This window comes from Leuresthes tenuis, unplaced genomic scaffold, assembly GCF_036924035.1.
Source record: "Leuresthes tenuis unplaced genomic scaffold, fLeuTen1.0.hap1 SCAF_1, whole genome shotgun sequence".
In the NCBI taxonomy this organism is placed as follows: Eukaryota; Metazoa; Chordata; class Actinopteri; order Atheriniformes; family Atherinopsidae; genus Leuresthes; species Leuresthes tenuis.
In genome coordinates this window covers 17,966,715-17,992,527 of record NW_027325355.1, presented here as the reverse complement: position 1 = coordinate 17,992,527, position 25,813 = coordinate 17,966,715, and the positions used below count along the sequence as shown (strand labels likewise).

The 25,813-nt window shown below is 38.6% G+C and overlaps 3 protein-coding genes across 11 annotated transcripts in view; 1 reads left to right on the top strand and 2 right to left on the bottom strand.

Annotated features, from left to right (window-relative positions):
• Positions 1 to 7,060, top strand: part of LOC140310439 (sodium-driven chloride bicarbonate exchanger-like) — a 44,951-nt gene extending 37,891 nt beyond the window's left edge. For 7 of the 8 annotated variants that reach the window (XM_072388629.1, XM_072388628.1, XM_072388627.1 and 4 more), the window contains 8 exons: positions 1,256 to 1,417; positions 1,638 to 1,889; positions 2,637 to 2,705; positions 2,794 to 2,967; positions 3,056 to 3,178; positions 3,262 to 3,326; positions 4,403 to 4,516; positions 5,160 to 7,060. In XM_072388629.1, the coding sequence (XP_072244730.1) occupies positions 1,256 to 1,417; positions 1,638 to 1,889; positions 2,637 to 2,705; positions 2,794 to 2,967; positions 3,056 to 3,178; positions 3,262 to 3,326; positions 4,403 to 4,516; positions 5,160 to 5,235 (1,035 nt within the window). In that variant the 3' untranslated portion in view covers positions 5,236 to 7,060. Of the gene's footprint in view, positions 1 to 1,255; positions 1,418 to 1,637; positions 1,890 to 2,636; positions 2,706 to 2,793; positions 2,968 to 3,055; positions 3,179 to 3,261; positions 3,327 to 4,402; positions 4,517 to 4,799; positions 4,838 to 5,159 lie in introns of all 8 variants that reach the window. The other variant, XM_072388649.1, reaches the window with a different exon arrangement.
• Positions 7,061 to 8,228: 1,168 nt separating this feature from the next.
• Positions 8,229 to 9,899, bottom strand: LOC140311757 (glucagon-1-like). Of its 2 annotated transcripts, none has more exons than XM_072389302.1 (4): positions 9,843 to 9,899; positions 9,634 to 9,734; positions 8,804 to 8,959; positions 8,229 to 8,576 (listed from the first exon to the last, which is right to left on the bottom strand). In XM_072389302.1, exons 2-4 carry the CDS (start codon positions 9,723 to 9,725, stop codon positions 8,453 to 8,455), a joined length of 372 nt encoding a protein of 123 aa, XP_072245403.1. In that variant the 5' UTR covers positions 9,726 to 9,734; positions 9,843 to 9,899; the 3' UTR covers positions 8,229 to 8,452. The 2 variants fall into 2 exon arrangements, with proteins under 2 accessions (XP_072245403.1, XP_072245485.1); XM_072389384.1 differs by having other exon boundaries at positions 8,229 to 8,573.
• A 2,130-nt stretch (positions 9,900 to 12,029) lies between these two features.
• LOC140308188 (dipeptidyl peptidase 4-like) lies at positions 12,030 to 23,918 on the bottom strand. The gene is made up of 26 exons (XM_072386821.1): positions 23,679 to 23,918; positions 23,498 to 23,585; positions 22,934 to 23,026; positions 21,272 to 21,363; positions 21,036 to 21,110; positions 20,885 to 20,937; positions 20,537 to 20,609; positions 20,229 to 20,349; positions 19,201 to 19,355; positions 19,019 to 19,116; positions 18,797 to 18,926; positions 17,995 to 18,030; positions 17,606 to 17,704; positions 17,384 to 17,454; positions 17,126 to 17,179; positions 16,924 to 17,033; positions 16,775 to 16,822; positions 16,593 to 16,691; positions 14,836 to 14,905; positions 14,540 to 14,734; positions 14,259 to 14,313; positions 13,892 to 13,991; positions 13,730 to 13,788; positions 13,576 to 13,648; positions 13,201 to 13,274; positions 12,030 to 12,667 (listed from the first exon to the last, which is right to left on the bottom strand). Exons 1-26 carry the CDS (start codon positions 23,679 to 23,681, stop codon positions 12,575 to 12,577), a joined length of 2,217 nt encoding a protein of 738 aa, XP_072242922.1. The 5' UTR covers positions 23,682 to 23,918; the 3' UTR covers positions 12,030 to 12,574.
• Between the last annotated feature and the right edge of the window lie 1,895 nt (positions 23,919 to 25,813).

The following is a 25,813-nucleotide window of genomic DNA, read 5'->3' as shown; positions in this document are numbered from 1 at the left end:
AATGTTTGAAACTTATTGAGTTATCGTGGTTTTAATTGGGAATAGATTACTACAGGCCCAGCTGCTCTGAATCCACTGCGAGGTGACGAAGCCAACAAAGTGCAGTCCCGTTAGAATTACAAACGTGTTTTAAGAACCATGTCTCATATATTCTTTGCTGAGTAGCTGATCAGGCGCCTTTGGCAGACTGCGGGGAGACACTTCGGCTGAGAGCTGCCGCTGTATCTAATGCTGCATTCGCTGACGGGAGATTTTCAGAACTCCAACTGGAACAAATCAAAGAAAATGGCACAAGAACTTCGATTTCCGATTCAGTTATCTGGGTAAGGTTCATCAACCCTGGCTTCCGCATTTTTATTTCTTGCCCAAAAAGGTAGCTTACAACATAAACGTAAAATATGACAAATCAGACAAAGGACTTGAAGAGCAAAATAAGCTATACAACTGCTGATGAGTTTTTATTGTTGATAGCAAAGCAACATAGCAAACCTGGAGGCAGCCATGTTACTTTTCCCATGCTGTGTATCATAAATGATGTGATGTTGATTTTCAGCATCCCACCTCCGAGGCACATCGAATGCAGCATCAGACTCTGTCAGGTGGACCGAACCAATGTGACAACGAGGAGGGGGGAACTGAATTTTTCAGAACAAAACATTTCAAATCTTTTGTGTCTGTAATTAGCATAAATATTTTTAATTTAAGAAAAAAATTAATAATTAGTTTAGAAGAAATATTGAAGTTGACAACTCTCACTATTTTTTACCTGGAATGGGGCTCTGGACCCCTCTGCCCTCCCAAGGTCTTTTGCTTGAACTGTGGTTTTGAAATGGCTCATCAAAATCTGTCTGATCAATCATGATCTACTCCCTTGCTCAGGCTCTGTCTTTGTTACGCCCTTTTGTGTGATTCTCCGTGTACTCATGGTAAAAAAGTCAATTAGTTCAAACCACCTAAATCATATGATGTGAGTAAAATGTATGTACATCTCTCAGATTCCAAAAATCTTTACGAAACTATATGAAAATTAGCTTCTATAATCAAGACAATAAATAACCTGGCCCTGGTTAGCTTTGTTTTTATTCTCTTTCTATTTGCTAAGATAAGAATTAGCAAAATAAAATTAATATGAGCAGTAAATCCATGGCTTGCAAGGCTTGTAGCACACACATAGACAAAGAGAATATACACAAATGCATATTCCTATTTTCATATTTGATACAGATCTTATTAATTTTCCTAATGTTCATTCCAGCCAACTAGGGATGACCGGGGCTGGGTGATAAACCCCGTAGGGCCCAACCCCTGGTGGACCACCATTGTCACCTTCATCCCTGCTCTGCTCTGCACCATCCTCATCTTCATGGACCAACAGATCACAGCTGTCATTATTAACAGGAAAGAGCACAAACTGAAGGTATTTCAGAACTTCACTTGATCTCGTTGTTGTGGCAACTTGGTAATGGATAGATAATGTAGTCTTGTCTGTCTTTGTCGCTACTTGCCTCTCTAAATGTCAAAATCACAGAAATTTGTGATTTTTTTTGGTGACACCGACCTGATCTATTTGATATTGGTGATCTAACAGCATAGGCATATGTGAATCCTAATGTCTTTCACCCCCTTGTCTCCTGCAGAAAGGCTGTGGCTATCACCTGGACCTGTTTGTGGTGGGGGTGATGCTTGGCGTGTGCTCGGTGATGGGCCTGCCATGGTTTGTGGCAGCCACCGTGCTCTCCATCTCCCACGTGAACAGTCTGAAGCTGGAGTCAGAGTGCTCAGCTCCCGGAGAGCAGCCCAAGTTTTTGGGCATCCGGGAGCAGCGTTTCACTGGCCTAATGATCTTCACCCTGATGGGCTGCTCTGTCTTCATGACGTCTGTGTTGAAGGTCAGGGATAAACCTAGTTGCTTGTGTGCACAGCAACGTGTCAAAAGCTTAAGATGTGCACCACACTGTTTGTTTAGTGACAAAGGAATTAGCCTGAGAATCTAAGACAGTCAAGGTTAAGGTATAAATAAAACTGTCTGCAACTTTCCTGTAAGAAAACAAGTATAAATGTCTTATTTCTGTCAGTGAATGTGAGGCTTGCCACTTGACCTCTGACCTTATAATGCCCTGCAATAACAGAAACCTTCAAGCTTTTTAAAGACTTTTCACAAAGCTGAAGCAGATGTGAAAATTTAGCTTCTCTGGTAATTATGAACTAGCTTAATAAATTAGTCACTAATTAAATACATAGAAAAATGTCATTCAAAGATTAAAAGTCCATTAATTAGGAGTTTCTTTACTAAGCTAGGCTGGCAAACTTCTGTCCCTTTTATTTCTTTAGAGCAACTGTTTTTTTTGTTGTTTTTTTTACTTTCTTTTTATAGATATAGCTTTTTTACTAAATGTGGTAACACATAAGATAAGACAGGATGAGGTGGGTTAAATGGGTTATCTTAGCTGTTTCGATTAACTGTACTGCAAACTAAGGTTTTTTCATTTCTATTTTTTTACAAGCCAGTTTTCTAGTTCTTATTTGTTTCTATTCCTTTCTGTTGGTCCATTAAACAGCGTGCAATCAATGAAGGGTGATTTCAAAAAGGTTTTCTTCCCGGTCCTGGTTTTATTTCTTTTTTTATCCATCCACAGTTTATCCCCATGCCAGTGCTGTATGGAGTCTTTCTTTACATGGGGGCTTCCTCACTTAGAGGCATTCAGGTGAGCTTTCACATAGCCTGTCGGTGTGTTATTGGATTAGTTAATGCAGAAGAGATTTAAGGATTGATTTCTGTTTGTGTCTGGGAAGTTCTTTGACCGTCTAAAGCTGTTTGGCATGCCGGCCAAACATCAGCCAGACTTCATCTACCTTCGCCATGTACCGCTCAGGAAGGTGCACCTCTTCACCATCATCCAGCTCAGCTGCCTGGTCCTGCTCTGGGTCATCAAGACCTCCAAGGCTGCCATTGTTTTCCCCATGATGGTAAGTGTGTTTTTGTGAGTTTATGCTTATCTATTGGCCGCTTAATTGGTTTTTAAAAACTGATATCAATCTCTTGCTGCCTCTTCAGGTCTTAGCGCTGGTTTTCATTCGTAAGTTGTTGGACTTCATCTTCACAAAGAGAGAATTGAGCTGGTTGGATGACCTGATGCCAGAGTGGAAGAAGAAGAAACTGGAGGATGCTGCAGAAGAGGTGCAGTAATAGGCCACATATTTGGACCTTAGACGTCTTAAAATTGAAGCCACTGCAACGTATATTTTCCTCTCTTTCTACAGGAAGAGCACAGTATTATTGCAGAGGAGGAAGGCATTGTACAAGTACCTTTGGAAGGCCACTACAAGTGAGTCATTTTGATTCTGTATTGTCTTCCCCATGTTTTTGTCAGGCACAGATTGGGATGTTACCTGCTTAATAGCTCTTGTGCCACACTAACACACAAAATTACATATTAATTAAGAATCACAGACACTTTTAGGGACTGAACAGTCACTAATGGACAGTGTCAAGAATTTAGTGAGCTAAAATAGAAGAAAAAGCCATGTGTCATTAACATTTAACAAGCTACTATTTTAGGTTTTGAGTTTTGGGTAGGAGTCTGAATTTGTTATGTCCAGTAATAAATGTGAGTGTGGCTGTGCTCCGACTGTCCTGCGCCAGGTTTTTAAATCATGTTTATTGGCCTTTTTTCACATAAGAAACAGTCCAACCACAAAAAAGAACAGACAATCAATCATCACATAAATCCCAACGCGCACAAGACTAATACATTCCAATTGTTCTTTGGTCCAAATTTTTAATGATGGAGGCTCCACACGTGCGGCATAATGCAATATTTTCCTGACCTGGAGCTCAAAGTCCACGTGATACTCACCTTGCCTTGCATTTGTACTGTATCTTAGTAGTGCTTTAGTCTTTCCCTCATCCTCAGTTGTTGACTCCATCACTGCTCAGGTGGGAGCTAGGATCACATCGTATATATTTTTTGACCACCTCCTCCAGCCAGCATGATTGTAAAAGTCCCTTCAGATTTGCGTCTGGTCCCGTGGGACCAGCAGAATTCCTTGAATATGCTGCAGAAGGGAATGCAGCTTAAGCCCAGAGGAGTCACAATATTTGATAGCAGTGGCATTGCTTTCAGTGAAAGAGACAATACTGTTGAACTTACTGTTTGCAAAAAGGCAAAAGGTTTTGTTGATACCCCGGAAGTTCAGCGAAGGACTGCACCGTTGTTTAGGCGCTTCAGAATCGTATTTTGTGAACAACGACAGCTCCCATGAATCTATGTGCTTTCTTGATGAGATGGAAATATGTTCTATTGAGTTTCTGTCCAGGAGCATGTAAAAATGTTGTTTGTCAATTAAATACAACTTCATGCAGACTGTGAAATAATGCCCTTTCTCCTCTGTGTGTTTGAAGGAGTGACCCAGCCACAGTCAATATTACTGACGAGATGTCCAAAGGATCTTTTGGGAATGCGTGGACGAGTGTCAGCCCTGTTGATAGCACTAAAAAGGAACCAAGTGCTAAAAGGTGAGCTTCATATCCACATTACTCTGGTATTCATGTCAGTATCTCTTACATAACATAATAACTGATTCCTGATCCTAAATGTGTTACTGCTGGGTTTAACAAGTTTATTTCAACATGCTATGAAAGCGGCAGCATCAGATGTTCATTGTTCATTTAGCTCATATATTTATAGGAAAAAATTCATTATGTTTATTTAATAGCAGCCGTGCCCATGCAGATGTCCCACAGAGTAGACTAATATAGTATGTCCTGCCTGCCTTTCTCGCTCCACCCCACCCCTAAGCTCCCCTTCCTAACCTCTCAGAAGCTGATATCCCAAAGGTAAGCTGTTCCCGGCAGTCCCTGTCAGCATGAAGAGTCTGGTCCTGTGTGTTTACTGTTGCACGATGAAAACGGTGTCAGTCTGTGCTCCAAGTCATGATTTGGGTGCCCGAGTAAATAGAGTGATACCTCAGAAATAAGCGGACATTGTTGTGGTTATAATGCATGGACTGGGTGCACATGTGTGTCGCTCGTGTGTTTTTTGCATGCTGTAGAAGCTGTAACCAAGACAAAGAAAAAGTATGCTTTCTGAGATATGTTTGCATGCAAATTTGCATGTCATTATGTGTTTCACTTGGTTAAATTCCCCACTCCAATACAGTTGTGCCGGAGGCGGTGAAAAGCGACACAAGCGGCGGAAGCATGAGAAGAGCTTGGACAGGGAGACAAGTTTGTGATGACACATACTGGTGGCGATACCGTGCTTTCAAACAGTATGTATAAAAAAACAAAAAAACTAAAGCAACTGTTCCGTGCCACACTCAACCACCTTTGTACTGTGCTACACTGTTTTTTTTTTTTGTCATGTAAGTCTGTGTAGAAGTCGTGTAAAACAAACAAACACTCGTTAGAAACTGTATTAACGCCAGGAAACCAAGACACATCAGTTTTTTTCTAAATATTCAGTGTTTGGGTGATACCAGCAACAGACAAAAGCCAGAATTCTATGACTCTTAACAATGACTGGGCCGATTAAGTAGGGATTTTAAATGATTTTTAAAGTCTTCTTTATTTGTATTTTGTATGTTTTTATATTTTTCCAACAGCAACTGCAAGTTGTCCTTTTAAAAGCCTGCCAGAATAAACCACAAAACTAGTTTCTTCGGGAGCATTTAGTGCTACTGTTGAATTTCGCACCTCACAATAGAAAACTGAATAGATATTTGCCAATTTGAGTCTATTTCACTGGTATCTAAGACAGTTGGCTATAGAGCAAATCTAGTAATCTTTTTCAAAGTATTGAATATCCATTTTTATATATTCTGTAAATCTAAATGTTTTTGTGTCTGTGATCGTCCATATCACTCTAAAGTCTTCTCCACTGCTGTTTCACACATCTCTACTCCGGTCGAGCGTTTCTCCGACAAGGAGTAGTTTGACTTTCTGGAAAATGCCCACATTTGCTTTGTGCTGAGATTTGAATAATGTCGATACTGCTCCGGTCTGTATGATTAACGTGACGCTAAAGGTTGCATGGGTTTGGTTTGGCTTTGCACAAAGATTTGAATGTTGAAACAGCTTCTCTGGCTCTGCGTTAGAGTGCCAAAGAAAATCAAAACTTTATATCTTATTTGTTTGAGTCCAGAAACTTTAAAATGACCATTTTCATTTGTACAAAATGGAACGGTATTAAATCAACCCTTGCTAGTGACAGCTTCATGTTTATCACAGACAAGCAACATATCAGTCTTTTAAATGTTGTCTCTTGCAAAGGAAGAAAACATATTTCCCAACTATTGTTATTTCTTTGACTGCAGTGTATTTCAGGAGCAGCTTAACAGAAAATGACATTTTCAGCCTAGCATGGCAGCGTAGTTCGGTAGCTTTAGCTATCCTCAGTTAATTAGCCTTGGCTTTCAAAAGAAAAAAAGAAAAAAAAAACTTACATGCTTAACTTTTGGGTGAATGTACAGAAAGTTCTATGTTTTCTTCCTGCATACTCTGCGTCATCTTGTCAGTAAGTGTCATCCATCAATCTCCTCTCCAAACGACCCTCAACGTGTTGAAGCTAATTGCTTTTTAAAAAGAAACACCTGCATGATGGTGACAGTGTCTCGCTGCAGGACCATGGTTACTTTTAAAGATGCAATAATACTTTTCTTTTTTTTGGGAAGGGCAACATGTAATAATGGTGAAGAGTCTTAACAATGTATAATACATAGTATATTTTATTGATGTAAAATGTTATTAATATATTACTAACATAAAATCAGTGTCGAATTCAGATTTTTGTTGTAGATGTTCTTTTTCCATTGTCTCATTGATGGCTCTTAGTTGATTAGAAAAATTAATAATGGGTCAAAACTATATCAACATCAAATATTTTGACCACTTCTGTTTGGAATTCTGCCTTAAATTTGGTAGTGATAGATGGACACTTTATGTTTAATAATCTAAGTCACTTATACAGAACTCAGTTCAAATCTGTTGTGCAATGGTGATTTCTTCAGAATGAGAGTATGCGTGTGAGAGAGCATAAATAAAGTTATTAAACACCTTAAACTATGTGGCTCCTTGGTTTTCCCTCTCATCGACAGGGCCGCATGATGTTTCCATGTTGTGGCATGCTGTGCAATTCTGATTATCTATCTAAGTGTGGTGTCTAAGGAATGCAGCTGCTGACTGGACCACTCTCAGCTCAGCAGACATCTTTATGGCATCTAAACCGAAAGTAATGATGCTTTGAGATAGATTTGAAATGACTGCACAAGTCAAACATAGGAGGAATCTGTTTCCTGGTGCAGACTTATGTTGATTGATAAGATTGGATTGACTTATATTGGATGTACATATGTTGAAATGAGACTGCTCCCACAAGTAGAACATGAATGAAAAAAAAACTTTATTTGGCAAAGCAGATTATTCAAATGCAATGACAATCAAACATGAGCCTTCCATACTACCTGAGGCCTACCTGAAACTGAACCTATGTTCTTGCTTTTACTTTAGAAATATAGAAAATAATTTCAACTTTTTAGAAAATAACATGCCCTGAGATTTCATTCTTCCCTTGTGCACTGTATATGTGTGGAAGAGTAGCAGGTTTTGTATCTTTGCATTACATTCAAAATCGAGCACAAAACTTGAAGAGATATTGACAGTCAAACATGCAAATCAGTATGGCTTCCTATTCCTCCTGAATATGGCTTTGCGTGCAGTGCACAGAGGGACCCCTTGAGGAGACTCTTATTGGTCCTCTTGCCTTTTCTTTCTGTAAAAGAGAAAAATCACACTCACACCAGGCCTGATCAATCAAAACAAGCCTCGAGCATTCATCAGAGCAGCTGTGACGCAGTGTTACCTTTCCCCTGAAGGCTTTGAGGTCATGACCCAGAGTAAATATTCCTTGGCAGCCATGGAGTCCAGCACTTTGTTCACATCACTGGTGAAGCTTCCATCTACATGCCTCTTGCTGAATGCTTCACCCAGCCTGTCCATTTCCAATCTGAGTATGTACACAGGGACACAATGCAAACAGTGCCCATCAAGGGTAAGCAACCCCACAGTGTGGAAACCTGCCATTTGAGCTCTAATGTTTGACCTGCATCAGGAAATCATCATTTGTTACTATGGCTATATTTGCGGCGATATTGTTATAATAGCTTCGTATTTTGATTGTGTATTTTGTGTTTCATCGCACAGTGTAGTAATATATAAATCAACACAGTGAAAAAGTTCAGGTGATTTATTGTAGCACAATCACTAGAAACATCAATCAGAGAGCAAAGGAAAAGGGAAAAAACGTCAAGAAACAACAAGAAGCAGCTGATTAGGTCAAGATCACTCTGCCTCTCGTCATCATGGTGGAATCAGACACGGGATGGCCGTTTCAGGGGTTTGTGGTACTGTAAGGAGAGGAGGAAGAGGAGGCGAAGGAGAAGGAAGAAGGGCAGCCTACTCTCTTCGGACTTGTCCAGACTTGAGTTTGGCAACAAAGTCTTTGATTGCCTGGTCCTTGAGGTAGGAGCTCACGTCGCTGGTGAAAGTTCCGTCTGCATGGCGCTTGTCTGCAGCACTACTGGAAAACACAAAGCAGCACTGATTGAAGACGGTCAGAAAATCTGATATAGTTTGATATGTTTTTCATTTATCAACCTAATATTCACTCTACAAGTCACGACTTCAGGGTCACGTTTCAAATGTCGGTGAGATGAACTACTTGACACTAACAGAGTCAACCTGATATTTTTTTTCAAAATGAAAATGTTAAAAAACTGATGACTTTTTGAATGATCCTGCAACAACCTGCTCCTCTTGTTGTTCATCAGCCACTGGACAAAGTCCTGCGCCTTCCTGTCCTCCAGATATTTACTGTAGTCGTTTGAAAATGTTCCCTCTGAGTGTCTCTTCACATTCAACAGCTCCCTGGGCTCATCAGCTAATGTGTTGTCTGCCTCAAAACTGCAGGGAAGAGGAAACATAATGAAATATAAGAATGCAGCAGCTCTGGCTTAAATTGAGTTCAATTTAGTAAAATAATATCAACTAAAATATGGAGAGCAGTTTGTTTTCAGTCTCTTACAGAAACACGTGCCTAATGTGTCCCAGCACAATACAAAGTATTCTCAATCAGGATTAGTTGCAGTTTGAGAAGATTTGATCTGTTTTCCTACAAACTGTTCGGTACATTTTTTGTAATGTTTGAATTTAGATTTACAGCATTTTAATTCAGATGCAGGAAGTAAATGCCGTAGTGATACACTAATGCGATGTTGCACTCCAAATAGGAAGGCGGTAATACCACATTTTGATTACTCTGAAAAGTTGTTTTATCGTGATGCTCAAATGTTGATCAAACTATTTAAATAAAGTAATTAAAAATATTGTATCAGCCAGTTTCCCCTGATTTTCTGTCTGTGCACTTATCAGTTAATCTTATCATTTTATAACTACACTTTTTTTAAAAAAACTTTTTACTGTAGTCTTTACTCTGTTAAGTCCAGTTGTTTATCACAGACTTTAGGCTTTTGATAGAAATACTAGGGTAATGCAGATGTACTGAAATCATCCAAAGCTCACACCAAACTCCATCAAAATAAATCACAGCTTTGGGACCCAGAGGGGTTTGATTGTACCTGTCATCGGCCTCCAGCAGAGGAACCTGCCAGCTTCTCTGGACAAAGCTGAGGACCAGAAGGAGACCAGCCAGGGAGTGGATGCTTTTCATGGTTGTATCCTGTGATAGGGAGCAGCACACAAACACAGATGCAAAGATGCAGTTTGCCTGACGGAATAGAAAGCCAAAGGTAAAAAAGTTTCCCAGCTTCAAGAAGACACGACTCACCTTTTCTTTCGTACTTTCAAACAACAGTGCTGTTAATTCCTCCTTTTGGTGCCGGTGTCTGTATGTAACCACCGTCTTGCTTTCCAGCCTTATATACTGGAGGAGGGCGGATCTGCTCAGGTGGGCCAGTTTTACCACTCTGCCTGGTCATCCTGTTACTCTCAACCCATTAGACACGAGGCCCCTCTGCAATGCCCAAACCAACGAGCCGAGCATTTGTTCATGAAAGGAAAGGTGCCGTTCATGCGTGATGCCTGCTTGTACATTAGGTGTTAAGATCAAACAAGTCCTGCTCATCCTGTCAAACAGAAAGTCAGGGAGATGCTTTAATGCGCTACTGTGTCATCATGATGGGAAGCAATATGTGTCTTGTTATATCTGGATGGGGAATCAGTAGTTGCAGATTCTTTCTAATCAGAGTTTGGAAATGTTGATCAATTTCTGCATCAGTGGCGGTTATCTCTGTTTTACAACTGGTACTTTTCCGTAAAGTAAAACAAATTTTGATCTATTTCTGCTGCTAGATTATTAGCTGGTGAAAATAAAGATTCATAAACATGCCATCAAAAGCCATAAAAAATATCAAGCAAACACAAAGCAAACCGGTGTTGGGGGACCGGAAACCAAAGTTGTGAACTGCGGAATCTCAGCCCCCAGTCATTGTAGGGCAGTTTCAGGCCCAGGAATGTGCATAAAAAGGTGAATGCCTTCAAAATGAGTCAGAAACATGTAGTTTTAAGGTTCAAAAACTATTTTTGCTATTGAATAATCAACTATTTGATGCAGCAAAAATGATATAGTCTCTAAGATTTTCTAGAGAGCCACCTACTGATTTTGGCCCTAGGCCCAAGGCCATCTAGATGGGTACTCTGGTTATGATAAAAGAAGTATATGAACTATTCATTAAGGAAAAGTAAATTAACTTCTCATCAGATCCAAATTCTCTGCTATTGAAATGGCAAACGCTATTCTAATTGGTTACAAAATATAACTGAGTTTGAATCTGGAACATTTTATAGATATATTCTGTAAGTAGATCGTGATCTGGTTAGAGAAATGTTTAGAAAGTGCCAGATGATGGTAATAGTAACAATAACAATGATGATGAAAATACCCAACTTCTACACTGCAATTTGAGAACGAAGTTACAATGTGTTGCACACTAAAAAAAATTGGAACTACATGTTGTGACTTGTAGTGGAAAAGTTGGAATTTGTAACTGACTGAATACCCTTTGCTTCACCCCCTTCCATTCATCCAAGAGAAAAATGGGGGTCACGGCAAATGCAGACTTTGTCAGAGGCCCTCAGTAGTGACAGTGTTTGGTTGGTCTGTTTTGGGTTACTGTAGAAACGTGGAGGTCCAACACGACAGACTGACTAACATCACTTTAGTCTTGCACACATTAACTTTAAGTAACTGCAGCAAATTCAAAAGGCAACAACTGAAGGGGCTGCTGGCTCGCTTCAATGACAGTTCAAGATTCAATAAACCTATAGTAGAGCCCAGCCAGTGAATGTCAAGCAGCAATAAGTCTCATAAGAAGTTATGAGATTACAGTTATGGATAAGTGTCAGACCATTCAGGTTTAAGAACATAGCTTTCAACATTTTCTAAGATTCATAGGAAACCCTCAAAAAGGGCAAGATAAATATGTGCAACATGTTTGTTAAAAGTTGATTCAGATGGTCAGCACCCATTTAGACACCTGTGGACCTGAAGGCAGATCTCAGGTCGTACTAACACCTTAGGCCTCTGTGAATATTATCAGCAAAGACAACCAGGCAGGAGGAAAGAGTGTTGGTGCTGTAAGTGTTGAAGCCACAGGATGGTGCTAGGCAAAAAGTTAAGTGATCGTAAGTGTTAATGCAAATTACGCTGTTGGGAGTCTTGAATATGTGAAGCAACCTCCATGATAATTGTGTGGAGGTATTTCACTTGAACTAAGAAACTAGTAACCTGCTTGTCTCAATAGGATTCTTCCATTGGTCTCCAGTGAGTACCTGTGCCAAATTTCATTGAAATTTGTTTGTGGAAGAATGAAACTAAATAGAAATTGGTTTGTGGAAGAATTAAACTAAATAGAAAATAATAATTTCTGAAAAAAACAAAATGCTGAGAAATCCATCCAAAACCCTATTTCCAAGGTATCATTTTAAATCTGAATGACACAATAACTCCCAAAAATGATTCTTATTATTTAATTCTTAATAATTCAAGAAAACATGTAATCCAACAAACATTAGAAAAACAATATTGTGAATCTAGTAAAATTGTATGAAATTACTTTGGTGCCTAACCTATATGCATCATTTAATACAATACTGGATACATAACTTTGAAATACAAGCAGTACAGTTTCACTTCCACAATATATTGTCATGTTTTATCACTTACATTGTCATATATTTTCCTGAGCTTTAACATCTGTAAATATCAAATTTACAAGCTGTATAAAATAAATTCCATTTTCATGTACATTTGTCACGATGAAGAAAAAAGAAGAAAAAGAAATTCAGCTATATTTTCAGATCGGTTGTGTGACTTGTGAATGAAGGTATGCAATGAAAAATTTTACAGGCACAAACATGACATTATGGCTCGGACCACTTTGTGCTCATTGACCTCCTGCTCCTAAATGAGGTGAATTGAGAGGTAAATGCATTTATCGTTACATTCTTTTATTTACACATGACAAATGATAAAATAAGCGCCTGGTGATACAGTGAACTTTAGGCAAAACACCTCAGTAGGAAGTGACTCATGTGGGTGTAGACATGACGATTTGCGGAACCGGAGAGGCCATGATCCTTGTCTGTGTACCACTGAAAGAAGAAGACAAAGATGAATTAAGAGATTTCATACTGTCACTGTGTCACTCACAAAGATCCATGTGAGAAAAAGGTTGATCAGAATGTTTAAAACTATGTTCCAATTTGTGTGTAAACACTTTCATGAGTTAATTGTTTTTATTACCCAAAATAAACCCTTTATCTCCAAAGAAAAAGATATCTATAGATTTGTTTTGAGAGAAGCTTAACGGTATGTGAATCACACCAAAAGAAGTAAAAACAAGATGAGGTGGAGCCATTTCAAGGCAGATGAAGGCAGAATAAACAACGATGGAGTTTTTCTCAAATGGAAATCACTGACGAAGAACAAAAGTGTTTGAAATCAAACTGAAGGTTCTTGTTTTCTTATCAAAAGGTAACAGCCAACCAATACAGATACAATTACTTGGTAGATAGTGGGCTGACGGCATTTGAGATGGTTGTTATCTCCAAGTTGACAGCTAGATGTCTTTAATTGTTACACAGTGCTCCTTGAAATCCTGCTATCCATGGTCCAGATTACTCACCATGGCTTCAAAGTCCACCTGCTCTTCCACTAAAGCTTCTGAGATTTCAGCTGCTTGCTGGAAATGAACGTTATCTGGAAAAAAGCACATACAGATTAACAGGGCTACTGTGTCATGGACTAAAGTGTTGATCAAAGAAAAAGTTTGATCTGATGATAGCGCACGCTTCAAAGGTCATAGGTTCATAATAAATGACTGCTTGGACACGGTAGACATCGAGATTAATTTTAATGTCAAAAATCGGATCTGACAGAAAAGCCTTTTAGCTACACTAAGAGGGACGTGGTTAAATGCTTCCCTCAGCTGTAACACTGATAACCATATATTGCTTCAAATTGCACAAAAACTTAAAGTTAAAGACCCTGCCTGACTCACCATCAGCTGTTCCGTGAACCAGAAGATACTGCACTGAATGGAAATTCTTGGCCCTGCCAGGCACTGTTGAGTTCTGCGCACACACATTTGCGTTAAGATAAAGCAATGAGCAACAATGAGCAGATAACACGATTTTGCTGAGTGTGAAACTTACAGCATAGCCATTGGGATTCTCTGTAGGCTCCATCATATAGCGCTCTGTGTAGATGGAATCTGAAAGGGGCAGACAATTGCAGTATGATACATATACAATATGATAATACCAAGCAATTATAGTGGATGTGACAAGGGCAAAACATTGAGACAAAAGAAATACCATAATATTCCCATTTGGACACAGGAGCAACTGCCATTCCACATCTGAAAACTCCGCTGCCAGAGCCCAACACCATTGATGTAACATATCCACCATAAGACTGTGAAAGATAATCAGCTCATTACAGCAGCTCATCTCTTGTCTGAAGGCCAGGAACACTGACATCACAGTGAAACATTAACTTCATTTCTTGCCCTCTGCACTATGATAAAATATATTGCTCTCTGCGTCACGTAAAAAAAAAATCAAAGTCTTATTGAATTGAACAGGGTTAGGGTTAGTGAATAACCAACCTAATGGTAGACAAACACTTACGTTGTCACACTGTTACTTTTTTATCTAACATTCAATAGTCTTGACTACTTACCCATCCCCAAATAGCCACTCTCTCTTTGTCAATGAAGCCCATTTTGACGAATTCCCTAAAAGAAAAGTACAATAAAAGATAATTGTTTTATTGCTAGATGCTAGTGATCTCTGACATCATCACTTACTCATGACTTTTCCATTGCACAAGTGTGAATGGAAGCATCTCAGGTACAGAAACAAGTTAAATCCAGTTTAATCAAGCTTTCCGAGGCAAAGGGGCGGGGAATTTGTTTGTTTGAGACGTGCTGACTTTTCTAATCGGCCCCCTGCTCATCTCACCTTGCGGCCGTTATCTGATCTTCCACCTCATAGGTTCCCAGACGTTTATAAATTTCATGCATTAACTCGTCACCCTGGAAACCGCTTCCTCTTCCGTCAAAGCTTGCAACAATGATTTTTTCAGTGCTGGCCAGGTAGGTGGCCCAGTTCACCCTGTATATGAAGTCCGCTTTCTGGCTGCAGGGACCTCCATACCTGGAAAGTTAGGCAGACTCAGTATCAGTTGAATAGAAACTTTACATTTCTGTTATGCAACTTGTATGATGCTTTTTTTTGCCTTTAAAGACAATTCTTACACATCTATCAGTAAAGGGTACTTCTTGGACTCATCAAAGCCTGGAGGCAAAAACATCTGATACCAGAGATCTGTCAATAAAGAGAGATGAATTAATTAGATTAGAAAAAGATACTATCAAGTGCTTTCCTTCCAAAGACACTCTGAAGGGGAACATTTCTGTGAAGATCTAGGTTAATCTAGGTTGTAAATCATCTTTAGAGTGACTCCCATACTTTCCAGGGGTTATCTCTCAATTATAGCCTTGTTTTGAATTGCCTACAGATAAGACAAATCTTCCTCCTGATGAGTCATGCAGTGAAATAAGCTGTTTTCACACAAACATAGTCATACTTTTTTATTAATAGCATCTGGATTGCTGGTTTAGGCCCCCTGTCTATCCACGATCGTGACTGTTTTTTTGTTGTAGTTTGAAGCTAAGTTATACAGTGACATTTGCAAAATAAAAGAAAAAAAAGGCCAACACAAGAGTTAATATTACAGTTTCTGGGCAGCAAAGGACTGAAATCTGGTACTAAACTTGCAACTTTTTTTCTAAACGGGTTGGTAAAAAGCTTGTTATCACGATCCATGTATCTTTTTTATTTTTTCTGGTTAGTCTCTGTTTAGTCTTTTAGTTTATTCAGTTTCCTCCTGCCAGTCGTCAGCTCCACTCTCTTCAGCTGTGCTCATTATCCTCAGCTGTACCTTCTCATTAATCACTCTCCCCACAGTATTTAGTCTCCCAGTTTTCATCATTCTTTGACAGATCTTCTGTTGATGGTTTTCCCTGGCTGTCGTGTTCCTGCGCCTTGTATTGTACTGTAGGGTTTTGTTTCTTCTTGGGTGTTTTTTTTTTTTAGTTTGTTCAAGTTTAGTTTTTGGGTATTCTAGCGTGGCTGTGATTTTCTTCTATTCAAAATAAACAGTTTTAAGTCACCTCCTGGCTCCAACTCCCTGTCTGCACCTGGGTCCTCCTTTCTCACCTCCACCCCCGCACCGTGACACTTGTTGTCAACATTGTGAATGCCACTTGTAACATATCTCTGCTGATTCCACAACCTCAGCTTGTTGTGTATATATACACGTGGTACTGAGCCATCTCTGTTTGGAATATGTTTTAAACACCAAAGAGGAACGACAGCAGGTCTGTCAGGATGTATTTTTTCACGTGTAAGTCAGAACCATCCATCTATCCTACCATTTTCTATACCCACTTAGGCCAATTCAGGGTCACAGAAACTAGAGAAAATCAGGAAATCAATATTTTAGGAGGATTTAGACCCCTTTCCTAGGCTCTTTGGAGTATACTTGTATTCACTGTATTCCTTCTCTAGATTGGAAATTCTGTAAATAGCCTTTTTTTTTTTCATCGTGGGTTAGATTTGACACACTAATATTTTAAATGGGAGCACTGCTCAGTAATTATGATCTCCTGATCCTAATCTTCAGCATTTTTCCCCCAATACTACTCATGGAAATGTGCATAAATAGTCTATGACTTTGAGTACTTTTTGCACATCATTAATGTGCATTTTACGCTTTTGGAGTGTCATTTTGCACTGTAAAACAAACATACCAAATGGTTAGGGTTAGAATAAAAATGCACGGTGGGTCTTACAGTACGAGCTGTGAAACGACACGTACTGTAAGGACTGACATGTTCTGTGTTTTAGTTAACGAGTATACTTAGGTCCACTTCCTGCACTTGTTTCACATCAGGTCTCAGTTGGCAGTGAAATCAAATACTAAATATCAGACGTAGCTGAATTCACTTACTATATTTGCCGAGTTTGATGGTCCCTCGACGCATGGTGGGCATTGCGATTTGGGAAATCTGTTGCCTAAATGCACTGTTCTCCTCCAAAGCTTTGATTTCTACAAATGTTAAGAAATGTCAATTACATGTAATGCTGTTCCCTGTTATCTTTCCAGAGTCATTTACAAAGGTTGCAGCTTACGTTTATTGCTCATGGTCTCCATGAGATTATGTGAGGGAATGCCGGGACCTTAAGGCAAAAATCAGTGCGATATTATTTATACAAGCACTTAAATGGAATTCAGAGAGTGACAGATGTTTTTCTAAAGAAGGTAAAAAAGTATCACTGACCATTGCAGCTCAAACGGTAATAGGAGGCATTGTGGCTGAAATAAGCCGAGTTATATTCACAGTGTTCATGAAAAGAACAAGTGAGACACGTGGTTACTCCTTTGGTCAACCTGACGAACACAAAAACAGACACACTGTAAATCTGATTAAGTTATTTAGACAAAAAATATAAAAAGCAGTAAATTATAATAAATCCCCCTACTTGTAAACATTCCTTCCTCCCGGCTTGCTGTCCTTTTCATTGCTCGAATAATATCTGTGGAGAAATTGGCAGGAAAAAAAGGAGGGGGAGCAGGAATTGAGTTCACAGGACATAAATAAAAATGTATATCTGCAAGCATGTGCAATATGTTTGCTGTGAACTCGGGTCAAAACATGCAGAGAGAAATGATTATTATTCTTAAAAATGACTTTACATTTAAAAAAGCAAAAAAAGCACATCCAGCAGCGGATAACTTACACACTATCCTCTGTGACTTTCAGAATGTCAATAACTTCCCAGCCTCCCGAAGTAATGGGTGTAAGAACTCCCTACATAAAAGGGCCAGAGAAGAATGCGTGTCGGCAGTACCGTACAATGTCACAGTAAACTACTTATGAAATTTATTTGTGCAAGACTCAAAAAAGAAAGGATTATGCTTTTGGGTATGTCTATTTAGAATAGTGCAATTGTTTCACCCACCTCAGTCACGTGATGGATGTGCTTGTACTTGTTGCTGTCGCTCGTGACCAGATAGTAGCTATTCTTGTCTGTGGCAAATACTGGTTCTGAAGGGGAGAACTAAAAAGAACAATTATATGTGTGTGTAGTTCTGGTAGTGAGATTGAATCTACACTGTAGGTGTGTGTGATTGTTAATGGTACCTACAGCAACAGAGTCAGTGATCTGTTGCCAATAGACTTTGGACAATAGTTGACCTCTGTTACACATAAAAATAGTATATAGCATGCTTTAAATAACTCACATTACTACACATTACAGGCATAGTTATTTTTGGTCTTTGTAACTAATTTGGAGATTATAAAAATAAACTAATTACGGAATAACAATCACCAATGCACTCAACATACCCGTCCTATCCAGCCACTGCTCCTTATCTCCAGATCCTGTAAAAAGATAAAAAGATCACTGTATTTACAGCTGAACTAAGTCACTTTTGATAATACACCAGCTTTATCAGCTCTGCCGCTCTAACCCTGAGAGGGAAAAACAGACACATTGCAAGACAAAACTGAATCTGGAGGTACTTTTCCAACACATGTGATTCGTTTCATAACAGCAAACTGGCAGATTCACACTTTCCTACAAACGGAATGAATTAGAGCAGCATTGCAGTAACAAAACTAAGTGTTATTAGAAACTATAATTCCTTTCACACGACCACATACACAGCAGAGGTTTGTTACTGCGCTGACGTTCAAATCAGATTGACAGTCCAATAATATCAATCATAAGCCTACTCTAACTACTTTAAAAGATAAATTGCTTATCTTTTTGTACTGTTACTGTTGCTGATGCTGTCTATATGTGACACCATGATAACCCTGAAACCACAGAGTACCTGTGCATGGGAAATCCTTAGTGACTTGAATCCATAGTGTCTTGTCTTATATTTCCACCCTTTCACAATACTAAACATGAGTTGAAAAAAAGACGGATATCCAGTGTATACCCAGTGTATCACAATGGGATTCAAACTCGTCTTTTAAAGGTAAAAGTATAGGAAGATTTTAAATGTAGGTTTAATTGCTCTTAAAAAGGCTTGTGTACATAAGAATCACCAAAAAAAACACTTCTTTATTTTCACGTTGAGTGTGTCATCTTGCACATGTAAATAACAAGCAGTACTTTTTTGATAATTTGGGGATTCACCTCAACAGGCACCCAACTAGATCCATTAAAGTTGTAGATTTGAAGGATGAGATGGTTTTGTACTCTCTTAAGCCACTGAACAGCCAGACGGTTATCTGTCACCCAAGTAACAGTGGCCAAGTAGTGCTCTCTGAGGGAAAAAATAAATACAATTCAGTCCAATCCCCCTGTTTGTCTCAGACTTTCTTAGAGGTATTGATGTAATAGAAACTGTTACATTACTCTGAGCTGAATAAGGCCGGAACAACAACTTCAGTGATTTTTGTTGTATTGTCAGTATCCACAACAAACAGCTTCACTACAGGGTTTGCAGAACCTGGCTGTAAGGAGGGGAGAAAAAAGAAAGAAAGATATAGTAGGCAAATATGTCAAAGTATAGAGCTGATAGAGTCTGGATATCCTACCTTAGGATAGGGAATGGAAACAGTGCTGGGGTACTGGTTCTCGCCATACCAGGAATACTCTATAGCGTGAACCTCAGTGTCATTGAACTCTGCATAGGCCACATACTTCCCTCCAGGAGACCACCAGAGGCCCTGATTGGATGAGAACATCTCCTCTGTAAAGACAAAAGCATGAAGTGATTCAACTCACCTTGGAAAATACTTCTCACTTCACTTTGGGTTTCGTAAGCGAAAAACTGTACCGATGTTGAAAATGGCTACAAAACTGAAACATATGCAGAGCGAAACAAATCAAAATGTAAAAAACCACAATAACTACACTACTGTAATACTGCACATACTGCAATGTTCATCTTCTATGAAAATATTTCTCTCTGAAAAGTATGTTGAGTCAAATCTTGATCAATAGACACATAATTGAGATATTCATTGATTACTAAAGGTTGAATCTGTTTGTGTAAAAATAAAAGAAAATCAGTCAGAAAAGACAACAAATCTGAATTGGAGCTGGAGAATTATAAACCAAGAACAAAGAAAAAGGGGCCAAATAAAATACAGTATTATTAATTAAAACTAATCACATACAAATGTTTTCAGAAAGTAATGAAATAGATATTGTTGTTTTTATATCGCTAATGTTATACATGTTGATATCCGGTCCTTTAGAATGTCTGTGAATTTTGTTTTGGTAGTTATGAGTTAATACTATATAATTGCTTTATATCTGGCATTAAAGAGTCGTCTGCATGAGTAAATGTTACACTGTGTTGGGAGGACACTGTGATTGTATCAGCCAACCCACATCTGGAAATGATCAGGCTCACATCATGATGCCAGATAAAAGAAAGAGAAAATGCTTGACCGCATTCTTGAGAAAAGAAAAAAAGAAATCTGACAAGGTCACCAAAGAGCATCTCTTTCAGGGAGCAGAACTGGAAAAAGGGTTGCCCCAACTATGTGGTCCAACCTTGAAAAACTGAATGAAAATGCTGCTTATGCATCACTCCCTTACAGATTGTTCCACTTACCTTCATAAACCCAATCTGGGATCCCATTTAAAAGCTGCGTGTCCACTCCGGTGAATGTGACTTGCTGCGATGACGACTCAGGACTTGTCTTTACGTACACATTATTGTTCCACACATAGGCCTAGAAACGCAAAGATACGAGTAAAAAAGAAACAATAAAGGACAAAAACATAAAACACACGCACACTTTGGCTGATTTTAAGAATTCGGGAAGGGCTGTGTTTGGTAATTTATCAACCACTTCAAAGCAGTCTCAGTCATAGTTATGAACTTACAAGCATATCAGTATTTGTGTGTCTCAGGCTTACCAGTTTGCTCCCTTCAGGGGCCCAGGCAAAGTACTGGACATTATCAGGAATGTCAGAAGTACTGATAATTTGGCTGGAAGAGATTTGTACACAGAGAGTGAAATTTACTTTCAGAGCTTTTTAAAACATGCCCTACAGCTGCTGTAGTTTTAGAAAGCTTTCAGAGAACATGCCAAAATATTAACCTGCTTTGAACATTTTGGTTATATTTTTAAGTTTTGTTTCCTGCATTATCACAAGAGCATACATGTTCTTTTCCATAAATGTAGGTACTTATAACGGTTTTTTTGTTTGTTTTTTGGTTTAAATGTGAAATTAAAGAGTCTAAAGGGAACATATTATACTTACTCTAATTCCCGGTTATACAGTGAATAGTCGGCTGTAAATGAGTGTCTCCACAGCTGATGGGACAAAAACAAAGCAGGTTTCTGTTTGAGCATTTAGGGATTTAAAAAATGCGCCAGATTCAGCCCTTAATGGGAGTAAATGTTTAATGTACCTTAATATAGTTGCTCATGAATGCAACATATTTGTGGTCAGCGGACAGCTGGTAATCATACGCATCTATTACATCCTGTATGAGGAGAAAAAGAGTGAGAGTTCCACAGATGCCTCCTCATGACCTTGCAGACATTATTGCTTTTTTGGGTGTGTAAAATGAATATAGTACTGTGTGCTTTATGTTGCAAACAACAACAACAAAACCAAAGAAAGAATGTAAAGTGAATGACTTACAAATTTGTCTCTGGGCAAGAATTCTAAGACTTCATTATTGGCCACATTGTGAAGGAAGACGGAACCATTTGACTTATGCAAATACTCATGGTCTGTGGTGAAAGATGTAGAAAATGAATATGAAACACAACAGAACAACTATGGTATGATAGACAAATAAAAACGTAACAATAATCCTACAGTTAGAGTATCAAAACTACAAAATTGGAAGGGCTTTACTTTTTGTTGACATTAAAACAGCAAAGGGAAATATCTTTTTTCCTCCAAGACATATGCTGAAAAAAAACTATTTCCATGTCTGTCTTTATGGCTCTGTTTTGTTTCTATAAGGCTAACACTAAGGGCTGTTATTTACGCTGTTAACAATTTATCAATATTTGCATAACTTTTTGAAATGTCAGCTTCTGGTCCTACATTCACGTGTTCAATCAGTCTTCGTACACTTAACAGCTTCCTGTAAAGTACCACCCCCTGGTAGTGGCAGGATGAAATATGACCAATAGGAGCATTTCAGCAAAACTTCCTCACCTCAAGGTTAGGTTTGGACAATTACATTATATGGTTAAGGTTACAAAATGATCATGGTTAGGTCTAAAATACATTGTTTTCCAATGAGACTGTCACCTTCCTGGATGCCTTTTTACTCTCACAACCACTGGAGGTTGCATATTTTTTTAATGTAATCACAGGTCCTATCTGCCTGCATGAAAACTGACCTGTGGGCATATTTTGGATCTGCATACCTTCTATGCAGATCCAGTTTTGATCATGATTGATATCTGCATAAAAAAGTCCTCAAAATTGATCAAATCTTTAATTCACAGAAGTACCTTGATTAGAGCACACGTGACATTACATGCTAAATCAGTGATATCTCATTCATTTATCCTGAAACCACATCTAAAAACATTTTGTGTTGACTGCTGCCTCATTCAGTAACTGGCTGCGTGGGATTATTAGCATTACAAGACCAAGAGTATGAAGCTATGATAACAGCTAAGTGATGTCGTTCTTAGACAAACTGTGTACAATTCAGATGCTACCATCCTGATGTTTATCAGATACAGTGTTTACTGTGTTATTTTAGTAAGACAGCATATTTACATTTGCTGAAAACTAAAGACAAAGTATACCTTGAGCTGATGAACAGTTAGTAGTTTTACAGGCCTTTGCTGGAGAAGTGGAAAAGTAACTAATTCTCAAAGTGGGCATAACTGTGTTAATGTTTTTGCAGTCTAAAGTCTAAAGTTTTTGCAGTTTCTAAGCTGCCAAGGCAATTCTGTCGACATCACAGAGACTTGTGTGACATCGGGGAGAGAATAATATCTTTAATAAATCTCTTGGAACTTTGAATACCTGGCAAGATCTTGTGTCAATCCATATTAGTCGTAACATTTTTCAGGATGACAGACTAATTTAGCAGGAAGTGAGACAATGTGTGGGAGCTTTCATTGTTCTTGAGATTGTGTCCCTCCAACGAACCTGTGGCCTATTTGGGTATGCAGAGTACTTTTCCCCAAACTTTTCAGGAGCACAGCAGCAAACGTTCGGAATTGATCAAAGTTAGGATTATGCCATGAATATCCTCTACAAATGTTACGACAATTCATCTATCGGGATATCTACTGAAGATAATTTTTTTAATTTTTTTTTAATTTTTACCTGAAATCCACCTCATGTTGTAGGACTTTGGTTTCAACAAACTGTTGAACGTGTCATCCAAGGTGAAAGTTCTCTCGACCACTCCCTTATCCTCTGAAACACAGGCTTGGAAATTTAGAACTTGGCAAAGACTTACAGATATTATATTACATACTCACACACATACAATGAATGCATCTTAATGAAGAACATTGAACCTACAAAAACTGTAACTGACCGTAAGGAGAGGAATATCGCTTATGCTGGTGTAACAATGGAAATACTCATATATTTAAAGCTGTGATTATGTCTTGTTTGACAAACTATTTTCTTCCAACTCAATCACAATTTACACAAATACAATTAAATAAAAGCATTTACGCTAAAATATTAGCTTTTTCTTTTAGGGTAATGTGTACTTATCATTAGCTGAATGCTCCTTGAAAGTATTTTTTGAAGAAGTTAGATTAAACTACGATCTAAAGGGATCATGCGTAATGACGCGTGCGTAAAGTACTTTTTAACAGTGTTCAACGGTGCGTAGCACCACAGATGTTGCCAACATGTGAAGCATTCAATACTCACCCCTTAGAACTACAACCGTAGGCACCACTATCAAAATGACGACCACTGCAAAACCAAAGACCCCGAGGATCACCTTGGCGACGGAAACCTGTCCAGAAGTTAACGGACAAAATTCAGAAAGTCCCGCGAATTATACCAGTGCATAACAGCGTTATGTGAGTATGAACAAAACAGTACCAACCATTGCTTCTGCCTGGTAGGTGAAATGTTTAAAAGTCGTCCAGATCACAACTTCATCGGTCCAGTATTCTACACGCGCGGAGTACGCTAAAGCTATGCGACACACGTGCTTTACAGTTAAATATTATCGCCGTTGAAGTTTCAAAGGTGGGACAATAAATGTGCGGCGGAGTAAAGTTCTTCAGGTTTGATGCTGACCCAGTGTTTTGAGGAAGTGTGTTCCCCAAACTGTCCACTATTCAACACTTACAAGACATTCATACTTGGATACGACATACCGTCAAACTGTTAATCTAAGAAATACCCCGATGCAATTTTTGTCTAGCTTTGACATGTTAACCATTGTTCTCTCTGTAAACCGCATTGACATCACTTCCCTGTTTTGCAAATCCGTAACATGTCTGGTGGTCAAAGTTTAAAACTGTTCAGTATTATTATAAAAGGGAGATACACTATCAATTAAATTGCAGGAAATAGTCGAGGTGAATACCCAAAATATGGAACAAGTAGTAATTCATAGTACTAGTGTCGTGCTGCTGGCCATACAAATAGACAAATACTGCTTGAACACACACAAAGAAACAAATAAAAGGCTGCACTGGCCATGCAAAGCATTTAGGAATGTCTTACACTAGTATCATATTCTCATACCTCTGTAATACTGCATACAAATATGAACTCGATTTCCAGAAATATTGGGAAATTGTAACAAAAACTTAAATCTGCAATTTCTTGTCAGCTTTATTTAACCATTGCAACTACGAGATAATATATTTTCAGTATCTTCACTGACCAATTTCTTGCATCTTAAAAATGTCAACAAATCTAAAAGTTTAAGTCAGCAGCACACTCAAAAAAGGTTTTCTGAATGGCTATACAATCAGTAGATTTAATGGTGTCAGGATTGGGTATAAAAGGAGCATCCACCAAAGCGACGATGGATTTTGGTTCACTGCTTTATGCCAAACTCAAACAGAGAACTGTAAATCAGTTGGGAGGGGATTCTCAAGACAAATTTATAAAAACTTTTATCTGTCAACATCTACTGTGGAAAATTTGATTCAGAGAGTTTTTAGTGGTTGAAAAAGACCAGAATAACTTTTGCATCTGAATGGAAAACTATGACCCACAATTACCAACCAGCCAAGACCAATGTAGCATGAAGTGATGTTTTTACACAGGCACAATGTGTAAGAACTCAAAATAAAGTTAAATTAGCAGTAGTAAAGTAGAATGAGCCAAATGAGCAAAACACTTCAGAGAATCTTGTTGATTTGTGGCAGCATGAGCCCTCTCTGTATCATGTGTCCTTAAGCTGATACCATGACCAATAACCAAGAGGGATACAACATGGAAAGAAGTAGCCGAGGTGAGTAGCAGACCTAAAAACAGACGATAGAAAAAAACTGTGCGGTACTTTTTCCATTCTGTTAGCTCCTAAGAAGCACCTACTTTATATTAATGTGATGCTTGGAACCTATGTTTCTCATCACGTTCACAGCCTACTAAGATTTGAGGAGTATCATTTGCATGGACTGCATACATCAAACGTGACTTCGTAGCGAAGTTCATTAGATACCTGTCACGCAGTGTTACTTGCAGCGAACTCATAAAATAGATAAAATTACGTAATGCCCAGATAACTCCATCACTACGGATGACTTTACATGACTGTTGTATAGTTGACAGCATTACGTTGCTGTGACAATAAACTGACTGTCATAAATGCCATAGAATTAATACTGTGTTTACATAATCATTAATGTCCATTGGGTGCTGTCGGCAGGATCAAACTGTGTTCCAGACCAAAGAAACAATTCCTATGAAAGCTTTAAAAACAATATTTGATGGAAACAATTTATCTTTTTTTTTTACAGAGGTACATTGCAGCCTTAAATACACTTCAGAGCAAGAGGATTCTGAGACTGAAGTCTATTTTGGTCTGTGTTTCCACAGATTCTGTGGCGGTTTTCTATTTGTACATAGTGTAAGAGCTGACCATTCACGGTAAATGCTAAGAGCCTGTTAAAAGCTTAACAAACACAAAGCTGTGGCTTTATGAGGAATGGACATCATATTCAGCACTAGTTCCCCTCACTCCGGACATCCTCAGCAAACAAACAGACAGTAGATGTC